The sequence below is a fragment of the Pavona decussata genome, unplaced genomic scaffold (genome assembly GCF_977016875.1).
Source record: "Pavona decussata unplaced genomic scaffold, jaPavDecu1.1 SCAFFOLD_214, whole genome shotgun sequence".
NCBI classification, from domain to species: Eukaryota; Metazoa; Cnidaria; class Anthozoa; order Scleractinia; family Agariciidae; genus Pavona; species Pavona decussata.
In genome coordinates, this window is record NW_028145619.1 from 2,245,077 (window position 1) to 2,262,327 (window position 17,251).

Genomic DNA, 17,251 nt, shown 5'->3' on the forward strand with positions numbered 1-17,251 from the left:
AGCAAACATTGCGTAACAAATATGGCGGCCGACGAAGAGGCTGCCATTGCAGCCGTTATCGCAGCAATTTTCCTTGTACTTTTGGTACAATGAAATTAGAAGCAATGTTTCATTTTGTCTAAAAGTGTAACCTGATTTTTCTCTTGTAGAGACGTATTTGAATCCGCAGCGCTCATCTCGCCGTCCGCCATCTTGGATTTTCATTCGCAACATTCTGTTCATTCTGCCCCTGGGAGCAGAATGGATGGAATGGCATTCTGTCCATTCCGGAATAGGAACGCAGAATAGAAAAACGTGCGTATTTTACACTCTGTCCATTCTCATTCCAGAATTGTGAATAAACAAGATGCCTATACCGGCATTTACGCAAGATGCATTTATTCCAACTGTATGCTTCGCAGATTTATAAAACTATCCTTGCTAATGGAATAGTTTGAATCACGACGATCGCCTTACGTTGTTTCCCTTGTGTTACGCTACTCAGGGTTTTACTGGAAATTTCGGAAATTCCATTACGATAACGTAAGCCTCTCAATGATCTCTTTTCAGTCTCCCATCGTGGTCTAAGACTGTCAAACAAAGCACGATTCCTTCGCCAGGAACTCTCCAATTTCCACCGTTTTAAATGTCGAGTGCTTCTTAGAAGTTATTCTTTCGATTTACCTTTCCAAAATGGTGAAATTTCCGTTTGAAAACGGCACACTTGAGTCCACAACATGTTAACAATATGGCGCCGCAAATTTAATCCAAGATTAGTGAATAAATCAAATGATGCTTTGATGTCACACAACTAGGGGTGAGTGGGTCCCCTCTCTCGCGATATACGCGACAAGAATGGATTTTGATAGACCTGCTTTTGTTGAAGACAATCAGAACAATACATCCCGAGTAGGAGAGGGGAGAGTTTAATAAATAAATTAATGTACCGATTTGTGGCTACGACGAAGAAAAAAAAAAGGGAAATCGACCCGTTTTTAGACACGGTATGCCCCTTCAGGGCATCCCGCGTAAAAAACGCGCCCTAAGTTTCTCATTTCTGGACACTTTTTCTTTTCTTTCCGAGCAAAAAAATTCATTCACTGAGACGTTATGCATGCTTTCATCTTTGCCACGAAACCCAATTAAGGCCACGCATGCGCATTAGACCAAAAATTGTGACTGGTTGTTTTCGTGAAAATGAACTGTTTTCTTAGGAACCGCTCATTAGAATTCGTGACATTTGGCTTGAAAATAGTTCCCTAAAAGCGTAACTCGTCTACAAAGAGAAACTTTAATCTAACAGAGGGTAACATCACAAAACATTTAAATGCAAAATCAATATTTACAGGAGACCTCTCTGTTAAAATTACATGAAAGTAGTACAACTGTGTCAGTGTTTTGTGAGTTTTTCTAAATACAAAAAATGGAAAAAATCTAATGAGTGCATTTTCTAAAAAATAAAAGAAACCTATTATTTATGGACGTTTAATATTTCTCTGCGTTGCCATGGAAACGGTACAAAGCTCAACAAGACATACGAAAATACATTCCTTCTTATTTAGTCTTACCCCATACCAATTTTTGGCGTCCAGAAGTACATAGTTTCCAAATAACGTCTTCTAACACCCAGGCCCGTGACCAGGATTTTATGTGGGGGGTGCTAACGAGGCCAAAGTGGACCAAAATACCGAAATGTATTTTTTATTGTCTGATCCGTTTATTTAGGAACGTAGCAACACATGAGAAATTGTAACGGCAAAGTACACGGTAGGAACTGAATATTACATTTGTCGAACACAATTGTTTGAATTAAGTTATAAAGGACTAATTTTACGATGTAAAATGATACACCAAATACTGCGGAACAAGAGAGGATGAGAGGATGTGCGGAACTAATCCCTCAGAAGTGTCCCGAACTCCAGCCTCCGTAGGTTTGGTGGCAAACAGATTTACCACGTCATCAAAAACAATTTTAACTTGATAACCATGTGCATAAGTGCGAGGGACGACAGCCTTTCCTGGCGCATGCATGCTCTGTTATATGTATGGAGCCGCCTTAAACAACTCGCACTTCTTTCGCATTTACAGCTCGTTGTGGCGCATATTTTGAGGAGCGCATATATATTTGGAAAGAGATCATCATCGCACTCCTAAAGAGCTTTGGCTGCTGTATTTGGCCTGTCTTCCTTCGGTTTTGAGGAGTATCTGAAACTGAAAGAAATAAGAAACAATATGTACTGTTATCACTCGCTTACCCATTTGTGTAATTTGTTGTTGTAAGTAATAGCCTTGATTTTCGTCATCTAAAAGTATTCGGTTGTCACGTTTCGCTCTCAGTGTGGGTTTTCAACGGAATTAAGGAAGGATTCGGTAGCGATCATTGCGTCGTGATAGTACTTCATTTGCTCATGTCTTTTTTGCCTTTTCTTGAATCTTATGCCATTTTATGAAATTGCCGTTGTCTTTCCTGCAATGCATAGGTGTCATTAAAGCAGAGTGTTTACAGAATACTCCATCTACTGAAGGGCTGTAGACCATCCACGAGTACCCTCTTCGGCACTAATGAAGAAATCGCGTTGGAAACTTGCAGTTAATCGGTGGCACAAAATGACTTTTAATTAAATGATACTTCTGACCAACTGGCAGCTTATTTGCGGAAGAACCAAATTTCTCAGAGGTCGTCGAAAACTTCCCGATAAGTGTCATTTATTTCTTGTTGCATCAGTGGTTCTAAGTGATACTGCGTTAGATTGTCATCAGTATTTTCAGGTACTGGAGCTTGCGAAGTCTCTACAATTTTATAAATAATACAGAATTGTTAAGAAAGTACACATCGGCTATTGACATGCATCAGGAAATGACGATAAGAGACCAAGAGAAACATAAATTGTATTTTCCCTCTGTGTCTCGAAAACTTCTATTTTGATGGTTTGTGATGTCTGTGGATTTCCAGGTGCTGCTATAGATTAACCCTCCCCCAAGTCCTTCTCCGAATTATTACTCTGTGTTCCCTCATTGGCTTTTATTAAGCGATGTAAGTTCGTTTCATATTTAGAAATAGCGACTAAATCTCAGAGCATAATAATAGGATCAAGACTGGTGAACATATATTGCGAAAATAAGTGTGATTTACCTTCTATATCTCGCTGTAAGACTGTAGTTAACTGAGATAGTTTCAGCTGGGCTGTCGTCGCAGACTGCACTGTCATTGTCAGCGTCTGATGCCTCTTGACGGGGTACTTTACTGACCCATGTATCGAGAGACTGGCAAGATTTAGCCGCAGCCTTCCTCTTTCTATTTTCCTCTTCTCTCCTACCCATAACTTCATTATTCATTTAGATAAGCTCGGACATCTGTGCGCTCATTGAAATGTTCTGAATGGCTCAGGCTACTATAGTGCAGCTGGTGTTAGTTTCCTAGGGAATACATTACTGAATTTTCCACTCTTTGGCTTTGTTTAAATATCACTGTTAAGTTTTAAACTTCAGTTTAACCGACTACACTCCTTAACTTGTCTATTGAGTATCAGAATGCGGACCTTTCGGGCCTGTGGGGGGGGGGGAGGGGGGTGCGAACGTACCCCGTGAACCCCCTAGCCCCCTGGTTGCGGGCCTGAACACCTGTACACTAAAAAACTGTATTCGGCCACCTTAAGTACATTCGGGAAGACATTTCTGCAAACTTTCCGACTGACACAGGATAATTTTAAAGCGATTTTGGACTCCAGTAACTCAAAAAAACGCTTATGAGGGATTTCTTGTTATCATTGTATGTATTCCTATTCCGGAATAGGGTCAATCGAACGCTTTTGTTCACTTAAACTATTTATAAACTTTCAGGACAACAGCTTTGCTATTTGGATATGAACTGTACCGAAACTTATTATAGGCACAGAGTGCAACACAGTAGAGTTTGTATGCCGCATTTACATAGAGTATATGGTGTAAAGAATAACAAAGTATAAACTTTAGATTAATCGTTAATTATAATGTCATTGCTCTAAACTGAACTGTTCGGTTTTCAACAAACCAGAAAAGAACTCTACAAAAGAAGTGTGCAAGCTCATGTTCCTTGGTTTGACGGCCCAACCCCCCTCCCCTCGGGATCACACTGTACAAAGGGATAATCAGCAACAGAAGACAGTTATACCACAAAGGCTTACAAACAGATTCTAGAACATTTCTGTTTCAGTAGTAACCACCATTACAATATCACTGAAACAATAAATATGATCAGCGAAGACGTTTAATTTGTTAAACTCGCGGAACAATGCTAGATACTAATAACTCAAAGTTGTTACTGATATAAACATTTCAAGGAAAAAAAGAAACAGCACTAACATGCAAAAACAACAAATAACACAACACAGTAACGAGATAAGAATTCCGTTCAGTTTACGCCCCATTTCCTAAGAAGCGATTTTACATAAAGCCTGCCCGGTTTATACTTTCGATAAAACGAGAAATAAAGATGAATTTTTTTCCTTTTTTCCTTCTGTCGTTATTTTCTTAATGTGAACCAGGTTTACCACCTGTTCTGTTACTGGATAATGCGGATCGTGAAGTTAAACAAGTAACGCCAACTTACATTTTCAAGCGACGTCAGTGTCGTTGCAGTCGTGGCTTCGTAGAATCCCTAATTATTATTACGTAAATTATACGCTTTGTGTTTTTTTTCTTACTCAAGGAATCATCGCTCGTTCATTGGACACGCCATACTATCCCTCAAATCAGGGGCTGCTCAAAGCGTGAACTATATATATGAAGGCAAAACACAGTTCATTGCAAGATTTTTAAAACATTACATCCCTACCAAGTAGACCTTCAATTTACATTGTAACCTGAATAGCAAAACCTCATGACTATATGAAATTTCATGTTCTTATGATCCAATATTTTTACTCTAAAAATATAAAACTCGCGCTATACAAACAACTAGCTTAAGGAGTCAGGAAACTTTCCCTCACACGTCCATAGTAGTAGGCTTGTTGTGTAAGCACTTTTTTAACACAGTTACAAATTCAAAGAAAGGAGATGTTTAAAGTATTACTCTCTTCCACTAGCGCAAATGAAGGCTGGCATTCAGCACCACTCTTATTTCGCTTATTGTTACTGGGGTGAGATTGGATATAACACTCTACATTCAATTACCATTACCAAGGACACCGGGGAAACGGGAACAGGTGTTTTTATCAGAAGGGTGCCTAATAGAGCGGTTAAGGACGGTGGCTACTTTGGCTACTGCGCATACGTTCTGCGCATCTCGGGATGGTCTGAGAAAATCGGGTTTCTTAACGGCGGTGCCTGCTAAAACAAAGATATTTTTCGTGGTTTATAACTACGCGGGAAAAGTAGATATTAGCAAGGGATATTGCAATGCGAAAAGAAAATTAGAGGTTACAACTCATTTTTCAGAGATAATTAAGGTACGATTTGAGAAAAATTCACACATCGTTTTGTATTTTAGCGCTTTTTAGAATTACTGTTGCTTAACTATCTCTAAAAAATGCGTGGTTACCCCAATTAGTCATAAACTGGGCAAAAATACTCCTATGTAAGTAGGCACCGTCCTCAATGCGAACGAAAATACATCGACCGCGACAAAGGCAACCGTCTGTAACAGAAAGGTGTCTACACTGGTTACCGATTGATACAGAATCAAGTTTAAAATACTTTTAATTCCTTTTAAGATTCTTAATCTTTTAGCGCCTACTTATTTATCGTCTCTTATTTCTCTCAGGCTCCCATCCATATATAATCTAAGGAATTCTAGCGATAAACTTTTACTTAGTTATCCGCGTTTTAAATCAAAAGCTACACTTGGTGACCGTTCTTTTACTTGTGCTGCACCGAAACTTTGGAATGCGCTAGCATTTGACATAAGAAGCGCCACCACAGTTAGCATTTTCAAAGCCAAGCTAAAAACTCACCTTTTCCGTCATGCATTTTTATCATAGTTGTTTTTATTATTGTGAGTTTACTTTTAATTGTAATTTTAGCTTTTTGAAATCATTGTAAGTTTACTGTTGATTGTAATTTTAGCTTTTTTTAGCCTTTTTATTCCGTTTTTTATCTTGTCATGCGCATTTGAACATTTCATGAAATTTGCGTATTAGAAATGTTATTATTGTTATTATTATTATTATTATTATTATTATTATTATTAAATATTATAAAATCTTTATTAAAATATTCCACACAAATTGCTATTTACAAGTTAAAAGTATATAAAAAAGAGCTATTAAAAACCTATTTACAATTCATTTCAATCATACACTTATATACTTTTAACGTGTAAATAGCAATTTGTGTGGAATATTTTAATAAAGATATATTTCATTTTATTATTATTATTATTATTATTATTATAATTATCATTATCATTATCATTATCATTATCATTATCATTATTATTATTATTATTATTATTATTATTATTATTATTATTATTATTATTACTACATTAAGTAGGGTTTTAACTGCAACTGGAATGTTTCTATTTTGTCAGTGTTTACTGATACAAATCCAACAGATATGTTTTTCAACATGACCAGATTCTGGTCTCACCCCTCGGTGACCGGTGGCGTTTCAGGAAAGTATTGGTTTATCATGAATATAATCTGCCGCATCCTTGTGGGTTCTTCTATGTCTTCTGAAGTTTACCAATTGGCTAAAAAACATGTTGCACTGTTTACAACCATAAGGCTTCTCTCCAGTATGGACTCTTTTATGTCTCCTTAGAGTTCCTCCTCCACTAAAACACTTGCCGCACTGTTTGCATTCGTAAGGCTTCTCTCCAGTATGTATTCTTTCATGTTCCCTAAGATGTCCCGTTTCCTTAAAACACTTCCCACACTGTTTGCATTCATAAGGCTTCTCTCCAGTATGGACTCTCTCATGTCTCCTAAGAGCACTTGCATCACTAAAACACTTGTCACACTGTTTACATTCATGAGGCTTCTCTCCGGTATGGACTCGTTCATGGCATCTTAGATTTCCTACTTGACAAAAACACTTCCCACACTGTTTGCATTCAAAAGGCTTCTCTCCAGTATGGACTCGTTCGTGGTTTCTTAGGTTTCCTGCGGTACTAAAACACTTGTCACACTGTTTACATTCATAAGGCTTCTCTCCAGTATGGAGTTGTTCATGGCTTCTTAGATTTCCTGATCGACTAAAACACTTGCCACACTGTTTGCATTCAAAAGGCATTTCTCCAGTATGGATTCGTTCATGTCTCCTAAGGCTTTCTGATGCACTAAAACACTTGCCACACTGTTTACATTCATAAGGCTTCTCTCCAGTATGGATTCGCTCATGCCTCCTTAGATGCGCTGCTCGACTAAAACTTTTGCCACACTGTTTGCATTCATAAGGCTTCTCTCCCGTATGAAATTTTTCATGTGCCCTTAGAAGTCTTGCTTGACAAAAACACTTGTCGCACTGTTTGCATTGATACGGCTTCTCTCCAGTACGGAATCCTACATGACTCCTTAAATTATCTGCATTACTAAAACACTTGCCACACGGTTCGCATTTGAAAGCGTTCAAGAGGCCTCCTTTTTGCCTCAGAGATGTTGACATTCTTCTTTAGTGCTGTTTAATACCTGAAAGTAATAAAAAGCATCATCTGAATATAGCAGAAAACCCGTAAAAAAAAAAAAAAGAATCGTGCTTGCAGTATGTCTCCCAAGAAATAAACAAACTTAAGGATCTTAAAACTAATCCAGAGCTTAGAATTCTTGCCACAGAGAGCGACTTGGGTCCTGCATTAATAAAGTCAACAGAGTGGGTTAAAACCCACACGCTCAAACTGTAAACTTCTAATTAAGTCGTCCCAGGAGATGGGTATGTTAGTTGTGAAATCGTCTCCTGTAGCTCCGTGGTAGACCATCTGAACAGTAATTTTCCGGGTATACCTGACTGAAACAATACATGTACCTCACCAGGTTTAAAACATAACATCACATTTCTTTCAACGCGCATATACCACTCATCAACATTGAAATCCTAGTAGCATACAGGATGTTTGTCAAATGAACTTAGTTAATGACCTGACTCCCGCGAGTCTCCTGTACCTCAGAAGTGGAGAATCCGAACTAAATATTGGAAGGTCATAGGTTAAACTCCTTTTATTGAGAGAACTTAGGTTTTTGTTTTACTGAGTATGCCTGTGTCACTTACTAAAAAATAATATTGTTGTTTTAGCTCCGATTCACCAAAAGTTTTGCATGTGGCCTTGAATTCCTTCAGGAAACGGTACTCCAATGTTTTATCCGCTGCTTTGCGCTTCGTTTGCAATAAAAAACAATGATTATGCGCAAGATTTCTGTTTTTATCACAAATCTGAAACAACAAAAAGCGATCTGAAAAGTCATTTGAGTCTGTTATGCACTCAGCCCTTCAACTGTAATTTTCATTCAGCGTTTACTGTCAGAATGGTTCACTTGGTAAATGAAAAAAGTCCTGATCACATGTTAGTTGCGACTTGTTGATATCCAGATATAATGCCATAGCAACAGCACACACATGCAGATCAAAGAATCACTGTCAGCACCCCAGGGGGAATACTCAGTGACAGGGAGGTAGGAATGGCGTCATGTCGCCACACCCAAAAAAACCCTGCTTGACCATTTAAAAAGTTTTGTTGTTATTTATATGTAAACAGTTAGAAATTACAGGTTCAGCTATAGTGTTCTGTGAGTACAGTGTGTCTAGACTAGCCTGCATAGTATTAGTCACCCCATTTCCAAGTGAATGCCGTGATTAGTGAAGGAAGGCTTCCAAAAAGAAGGAACCAAAAAACTTAAACAGGGAAGAGGAGAGAGGAAGGAAACAAAACACCTGCCACTTTTGTGAAAGAATTTTCGTCCACAAACAGGAAACAATGGAGCATTTTGATTGGCCAATACAATGTAATAACATATATCACATAATTTTTACAGTCAACTCTCCCTAACAAAATGCTGTCGTACTTCATACAATTCTCCAAAGGCTGACTTAGACAGGGCAACGTTTGCTCATGACTGTCACATACGATTTCTAGAGTGGCCACTGCTTGCATCATGCAAAAAATCGCGCACAACTCTCGTCATTCAACATTGCCTAAACCTACGATTGTCTTAGGAATTTAAAACATCTTTTTTAATCCTACGACATTTTTGGTGACATAGAGGACAGTCGTAAGCGAGTTGTATGTTTGATTTACACGAAACAATTCATGTCATAGGCCTGCCATAAGCTTGCCGTATGCGACAAAGTCGTACTGTGTAAATCCCCCTTTAGATAGATAAATCAGTAAGTTAGATTTGGCCAAAACAATTTTGGCCATGCGGGAACAAATACAGGGCCACAGTTGAAGGCCTAATTCTTTTAAGTGATTCATTCAGCTGGACAATAAAATGTAAAATGTAAAGATTACCATTTTGGTGGCTTATTTATCATAATAATAGCAGATGTATTTTGTCAGCCAGTGACACAGGCAAACTCAGAAAGAAGAAAAATGTGAGTTCTTACTTGTGAGTCAAACCTTTGACTCCTGTTGCCAGAAGTTGGAAGTTCCTTTAACAAGTTTCCTTTGTAAAGGAAATGGGTTGTTTGATTAGAGACATTAGAGTAAATGACAGAGGTCAATGAAATTGACATGTCACAGGCGTTTCGTTTTCGGTTTTCTAAATTTAGCGTGAGTGGCCGTATTAATGGGGTCAAATTATAAAGGATTGTACTATTTGGAATTTCAAAATGTGGCCGTTGGCTGTATTAACGAGTGACCGTATTAACGAGGGTCTTTTATAAGAAATTGTATGGCCCTTTTGCCGGGCAAAAAAAAATTGGCCGTAATAACGAGGTGACTGTATTACTGAGGTGGCCGTAAGGTGGTGAAGAAGAAGAACCTTTATTGATTTATACCGCTCAGGGTAGCCCCTTCAGATGCAAAAAGCTGTCTGTTATGTACTGTGGTGTTCCACTGTACTTATAACATAAAGGGACCTTAAGCAACGACGACGGCAACGGCAACGAAAACGTCACCCGAAAATATATCTTCATTTCATTTGTGCCACTTCGCGATTATTTCAACTCGCTCAACTTTTACAAAAATGGCGAACTATCCAGGAACATTGGTAGGAGTGGCGTACAAATTAAGAAAGAAGATAAAAAATTCACCGCTGTGCGTTCACGTTCTCCACATAACCTAAAATGTGGTCATTTCACGTTGTTGTTTTGCAGAGGACGGCAAAGAAATGTACCAAAATGTAAAACGCACGTGCAGAGCGATTGTTTTTGCTCATTAAACCTATTGTTTTGCGGCGTTGTCGTTGCTGTTACCGTCATCGTTGCTTAATCTCCCTATAGAGGGCAAAATCACTGAATGGTGACTGGTTGAGATAGAGGGCATTTAATCTTAATTTTCCTTCCATTGAGGGCAAAATTACTTACTACTGATTGGTTGAGCAGCGCAAATACTTGCTTCAGATTGCCTGTGCAAGTCATTGCTACATTTAGTTGGTTTAATCATTTTGTTCCCTATAACAACAAGTTCTAACTTTCAAGTTCTTTGGAGTTTGACTTTTGAAGCCAGGTGGTTTGTGCCAAAAATACAAGGAAATCAAGCGCTATATATAACTATAAATGAAATTCCTAAAGGTGAATTCACATGTGTTACGAGAAACAGCAAAAGATAATTTTTTCCAAAAGCTAAAAGCTTGGATCACATTAATTTTGTTTAGTTGAAAAACTAAAATCATTCATGACGACAAAGTGTTTTTACTGACTGTTTTACGAAGTGCCTCGTTGGTTTCAAGAAAAATTTTCCCTGTTCTTTTATATAAACAATAAGTCCATGTAATTAAGGATTTGTTTTACTTTTTATTTTCAAAGTTTTCGCAAACTTTGATGAGAGAAAAATTTAAAATATGCGTGGAAATTAATCCTTACAGTCTGACTACTGTTACCAGGGTCACTTAAACAAAGATGACCAATCACATCACAGGACAAAAACAATCAATTACCACTAAAGTCGATCCAACCAATCAGCACATACAACCAAAGCAAGCAAAGATTACAAAGTTTTCACAAAGAGAATATTCTTTACAGAACATTTTTTTTTTAGTTGACGAAAAATGAATGTTTAGATTTGGCTCACAGAATCACGTAAAGACAAGTAGAAGGTAATAGTAAAGAAATCGAAATTCAGTCAATTATCTTGCAAATGGCAACGTGTCAAAATATCTCAATTCTTTGAGGTCTGTTTTTCTGGGCTTACTAGCTGACTTGCCTATTTGCTCTACATCCTGATGAGGACCTGGCTTTGTCAATAATATCAAAATCTCAGAACCTTATTGATATTTTGATACTTTGTTTGATATTCTGCAATCCCACACCTTAGTGAAACTTTGGCGCATTATAAGCTTTGTCTAGATGTCCGGCAGCCGGACAGGATTTTCAAAATACAGTCGAACCTCCCTTTGCAGCCACCTCTCCCAAGTGACCACCTCTCATTAGCAACCACTTTTCTAAAATACCAAAAGTTTTCAAGTCAGATCACGATAGATAGAACCTCTTGTAGGCGACCACCTCTCGTAAGCAACCACTTTTAGAGATGATTGTTTAAAATTTTACATTGTTTTTAACCTCCTGTAGGTGACCACTTGACACAATATGCAGTATCCCTTACTGGCAGAATTTGACAAAATAATGTGTCGCTGTAACACATTCACTGCCACATCATTACAGCGGACGCCGTAAATCTCACAGTCAGAGCTACCAGAAGTGTCTCCCAAAATAGCTTAGCATTGAAACAATAATAAATACGCATGCACTATACTGAACACACTGCTAGATTCAAGCGTGTTGAGCTGTAGTGTAGTGTACTGGCAAAAGAGTTAGGTCTCCGCAATTACCATATGTAAATAACCCAAAATTTAGACCCCCTGAGGTCTGACCTCTGGTAAGCGACCACCTCCCGTAAGCAACCACATATCCTTGACATTATGGGTGGTCGTTTACGGGAGGTTCAACTGTATTCCGCGTCTGGCAGTGCAACAATTTCTCAATTTCAATCGATTTATCCAATACTATCTTTGTTTTGTTTTGCAAGGCGATTCAGAAAACGAAGGTCCTTGGTGGCTGATCATTCTGCTAGCTTGGACATACCATGAAATCACTTACGTTCTTGATTTTAAAAATCACTTGACTCCAAACACGGTCACTACTGGAGTAAACCATGTGAAAAGCATGTGAAGATCATGTGAAAGACATGTGAAAATTTCACCTGCTTTTTCACATGGGCATGTGTGAAAAACAGTGTGAAATCAACATGTGAAAACCAAGTGAAATGGAGGCCTCCTTTTCACATCATGGAAGATGTGAAAAAACTATGTGAAATAGGAAATTCACATCATGCATTATAGTAGAACTAGGCTTAATGATATGATGTGAATAACTATGTGAAACCTGTGATAAAACTATGTGAAACAGGAAATTTACATCATGCATTGTATAGACTATATGATGTGAAAAACTATATGAAACCTGTTTTGATTGATGTGTAAACATGTGAAATTTCAGTTTCACATTCTTTTTCACTTTATCTTGGTCGTCTCAGATCCGGTGCGGTACCTGGCCGGACATATATATCAAATGCAGATCATGCGCATGCCCATTATCTATGCCTATAGCTGGCCTGATCATGATCGATCACGTGACTGATTAAATAAGATCTGACATGATCATTAGTTATAGCGATCTACTACATGCATATATATAATTATATAGCTCGGTCGTCAATTTTTCATTAACTTTAATTATATAATTAGTTTCAAGATAATTTGCCCCAATTAAAATGCAAGTGGCATACACACACACACATATATATATATATACATCAACGTCAAATCATTGTTAAAGTGCCCCTAACCCTTCAATTTGTTTTCTTTTGGTAGATTTCCATTTCTGTGAAGAACTCATTTTCGAAATTTTTTTTCAGAAATATTGAATCCTTTTTTTTTTACGAGCGCTTAAAGTTACTGAAATTTTTGAATTTTTGCGCCCTTTAAGCCCCGCTGGACAAATTTTTTTCTCGTGGGCTCATTAGGAACGAGCCAATGGGAAGCGACACTTTCTTCGCTGTGACGTAAGAAAAGGCCTCGGATCGTTATCAGAAGGAATCTTATGCATGCTGATTCCTTTCTCTACATTTCGAGAGTTGTTCCATCCAAAAACCACACATTTTCCAACCATTTTCTCTGTTTACAATTGAAGCATTACCACGAATCTTCGGATATTTTTGCACGATGTCCTTTTCTTACGTCACACTCCATATTTGGCCGAGTGGGGGACTAATGCGAACGATAGGTGAAAATATCGACAAGACTGCCTTCACTTCTAGCGCTTGTAAAAACAAAAGGATTCAATATTTCTCAAAAATTTTTTCGAAAATGAGTTCTTGAAAGATATGGAAATCTACCAAAAGAAAACAAATTGAAGGGTTAGGGGCACTTTAAGTTGCAAGTCCAGCACCAGGTCCTAGCCCCTGGTGAAACCAAAATGTAGCAATTTCATTAAGCAAATTAAACACAGGCAATTTAATGGAAAGACAATATCCATGGAATTCACTGATGAAAACATTTCACTGATCATGCTTTGCCATTAATGGAAACAGCTTTATTTATAAAGCTTAAAATTACACTAAAGGCTTTGACCACAAGTAGTGACTGAGGGACACACAGGAATTTATTACTTTTCTGTGATCAGGCTTTACATTCATGTAAATTCATGTAATTTGTTCCTGAGTAGTACAGTAGTAGCAAAAGGCACGATTCATAACAAATTGAATCAGTTAAAATGAGTCCGACGATCGTAGTGGTCGACTTTTCTTTTTGAGCAGGATTTGGTGACTTCACTCTGAAGCTCAGTACAGTCTTGTGCATCGGCTTGACAACAATATTGAGTTGAAAATCTGTAGTAAAACAGAAAATTGAGCACTTTAAGTGAGTCCTTCTGAGTGATCACAGTGATCTTGGTGGTTTCTGAGTAAAATGAGAGCATTCTAACATCTGAGGTGACAGTTACAAAAATATACACCCAATGGGCATGAAGTTGATCATGGACTGAATCATCTCCATGCCTCATTCAAATCAAGATCATGTAATTCTTCAGCTTATACCAAGACATCATATCAAACCGGCTACAAATAATAGTAATATTTATTACCCAGTAAAAACAATTGCGAAAGCTTTGTATTAAAAATAAATAGGGACTGTCTACTTCAAAAATCTTGAATTTGCTCTATAAAATTCAAGAGGGGCAATTGCACTCGCCCAGATCTATAAAATCACACATCTTCACGTACAATAGTCTTTCATCAAAATTATTGTGTGAAATCTTACCTCTTTCTAAAAGTAGTTATCCACATTTGCTGCTTTAATCCATCATTTTTTAGCTTAACAGAGGTAAAAATCCAGAGGAAATGTCTCCTAAACGCTTGAATCCCGCCTAAAATCTAACATGAAACGGTTTTTCTCGAGCCTGCAGTGCCATATCTGCTGACCAAAATGGCTTTGTTCATGCCCAGTCTTCCCAGTCTGAATGAAATCCAAGATGGCTGCCGGTACTCAGTCAGACTCCAGTCGCTTTAATTTCTTGCTCATTTTAAAAGATAGCATTGCGCATGAAGGTCGTTGGAATTATGATTCAAAGCATTGCTGTTCTTTTTGCCATTTAATGGAGTCAAGATTCATCAAACAAGGTTTGAAAGTACAGTAATAGTGTTTTCACAAATGCAGTTCAGTGTATGACCAATAATAATATTGTAAGCTCATGCTTTTTAGTATTAAAGCTTTCCTTGAAAAGAAGCCAGTTCAGGCCCGTAGCAGGGGGAGGGGCAGGGGGGGCTTGAGCCCGCCCAAAATTTTTGGAAGTTAAAAAACAATGTGCCAAAGATTAATGTACACTGATCAATCAGTCTAGAACTCTGATGCTGCAAGTGCCTTTTCACAACCTTTAATAATTTGTTTACTACCTGTCAGTTTCTTTATATACAACGGCAACGAAGGCACTCCTACCTTGTGAATCGGAAATAAGAACCAAAATGGATCCAAATCAACCAATCTCAAACTGTGAAAGCTGTTGAAATAAACTACTTGTTTTTTAAGACATCCGCTCATTGATAGCAATATAAATGCCCTTAGTTTATAACAATTTTGTATTCGCACGTTGTCGAAAGCCACACAAATACTTCCTCTCAAGAGCAAAATTTTCCTGCAGTCGGATTCGCACTGCCCGATTCCAAATTTAAAAAGAGAAAGAAAACTTTGCCCTCGTTTGTTTACGTCCTCCTTCAAACATGAAATTAGGAAATTTCACGTGGTAGTCCGCGTAAAAAAAACGGCAAAGAAATGTACCAAAAAGTGTGACGCAGGTGCAAAGTTATTGATTTGCTTACTAAATCTACTGCTTTTTTTATGTTCTCGTTGCATCTTAAACTCCGTAATCTGTTTGTTTTTTTGGGGTGACGGGCCGGGGGTTGGGGGGACGGGAAGAGTAGTTTTATTTTAACATACATGTGTTTAGCAGAGCATGATTGTATGATGATGTATTTACATGTACAGTGTATAATGTTAGCTAGAAAGACAATCATGCAAACAGGACTTAATTAAAAGCTAATACCTGGCCTGTGCTTGAAGCTTGAAGTGGTCATTTCAACTCATTTTTCACATAACTGGAATACAGCTTATCACCCAACTTTTAATTCACATACTTTTCACAGCGTCTGTGCACTTCACATACATGTGAAATTCAATGAGAGATTGACAAAATGTTTTCACATGAATTTTCACATCCTTGACACATGTGAAACAGCATGTGAATTTGGGAAAAGGTTTTCACATAATTTTTCACATGGTTTAAAATTTCACATATTATATTTCACTGCATTTTTCACAGTGTAAAATATTTCACATGTGTTTCACATGATCTTCACATGTTTTTCACATAAATAATTTTCAAGTCTAATGATTCCAAGATTTGCATAGAGTGCAGTGCGCTCAGGGAAATTGAAACAACAAATCGAAGACTGCAATGGACAACTTCTTAGCGATGCAAACAGAGATGTCTTTGAATAACTTAGATATTTCGCATAAATAGACCCAAAACTAAGCCGATTAACAGACTGCTGGAAACGGAGTGTTTTCAAAATCCTGTCTGGCAGGTTATACCGCAACATGAAGTCGATCATGTAAACAATTCATTGCTTTGATCAATCATGTGAGCAGTACTCGGTCATGTTTGCAGTGAAATCAATACAGATATTCCATCGACTTTGTAAATAATTTATTGTTCTAATCAAACACATGAGAAATACTCAGAAACTTACACTCGTGGAGCGATCTGTTAACTTTTTCAAATATTTTTTTATCTAACTATTTATAAGTGGAACGATCTAGCCTGACTGTACTACATTGTGGAACGATCATGGAATGAAGTGACCCTAAAACGAGTGGATACACGGCTACACAGATACAAAGTGGTCAATACCACCCCCTCTCCCCCAGAATACTAATAGGGGCTACCCAGCAACGTGGCTTCTCACACAAAGAACTGCGTAGCCACGTAGCCACGTGCACTCTTTTCAAAATTGACCACTTCGTATCTGCGTAGCTACGTAGCCACTCTTTTCAGGATTACTTTTGGAGTGGCGGGGCATTCCCTTGTTAAGCCTTAAAGAAGGGAGTAAACTGGACAGCCTGTCTTACCTGCAAACAATAAAATCTTGCCGCTTCCTCGAGAAGAAAATGTACCGGGTGGTTACCCAGCTGTTTCACAGGTCAGTACTTGGTGTAAAACCAATTATAATGTCCCATACTATGGAGCTGGCAAGCGGAAGTGAAATGTTTCCGTTTTTGGCGTGGTTTTGCTCCTTACCACGGACAGGAAAAGCTCTTTGCTGATGACTGTGGCTTAACGTTACAAACGCAATGGCGTGAAAACGCTCAAAAAAGGGAAAAATTCAATTTCCGTTTGCTTCCCTGATCGTGAAATCAGCCTTGCTCTTTTTTAGATTATTTGTTCTGGGAACGGAATAAGTATCATGATTCTCTTCTCCGAGATCTCGATTACACTCTCTTCGAAATTCCTACATGTATGTCCTTGTCATTTCATAATTTTGGGGGATCATAGCCTGAAAAACTAGAACATGCGTTATTTTTTTGCATTTTCAGGCGAGCGGAGGGAAGCGCGAGGCCAGCGCGGAACGCGAGTCACGCGCTACGGGAGT

The 17,251-nt window shown here is 38.1% G+C and overlaps 1 protein-coding gene across 3 annotated transcripts; it reads right to left on the bottom strand.

Annotated features, from left to right (window-relative positions):
• Nucleotides 1–5,637: 5,637 nt before the first annotated feature.
• Nucleotides 5,638–16,762, bottom strand: LOC146460216 (uncharacterized). 3 transcript variants are annotated; one of them, XM_085088522.1, is made up of 3 exons: nt 16,731–16,762; nt 8,164–8,325; nt 5,638–7,586 (listed from the first exon to the last, which is right to left on the bottom strand). In XM_085088522.1, the coding sequence occupies exon 3, from the start codon at nt 7,561–7,563 to the stop codon at nt 6,568–6,570; it is 996 nt and encodes a 331-aa protein (XP_084944648.1). In that variant the 5' UTR covers nt 7,564–7,586; nt 8,164–8,325; nt 16,731–16,762; the 3' UTR covers nt 5,638–6,567. The 3 variants fall into 3 exon arrangements, with proteins under 3 accessions (XP_084944648.1, XP_084944647.1, XP_084944649.1); XM_085088521.1 differs by lacking the exon at nt 8,164–8,325; XM_085088523.1 differs by lacking the exon at nt 16,731–16,762 and having other exon boundaries at nt 8,164–8,606.
• Between the last annotated feature and the right edge of the window lie 489 nt (nt 16,763–17,251).

What these genes read in the sequence shown, in the direction of transcription:
- LOC146460216 (XM_085088521.1), bottom strand. Translation starts at nt 7,563, where the DNA reads ATGTCAACATCTCTGAGGCAAAAAGGAGGCCTCTTGAACGCTTTCAAA.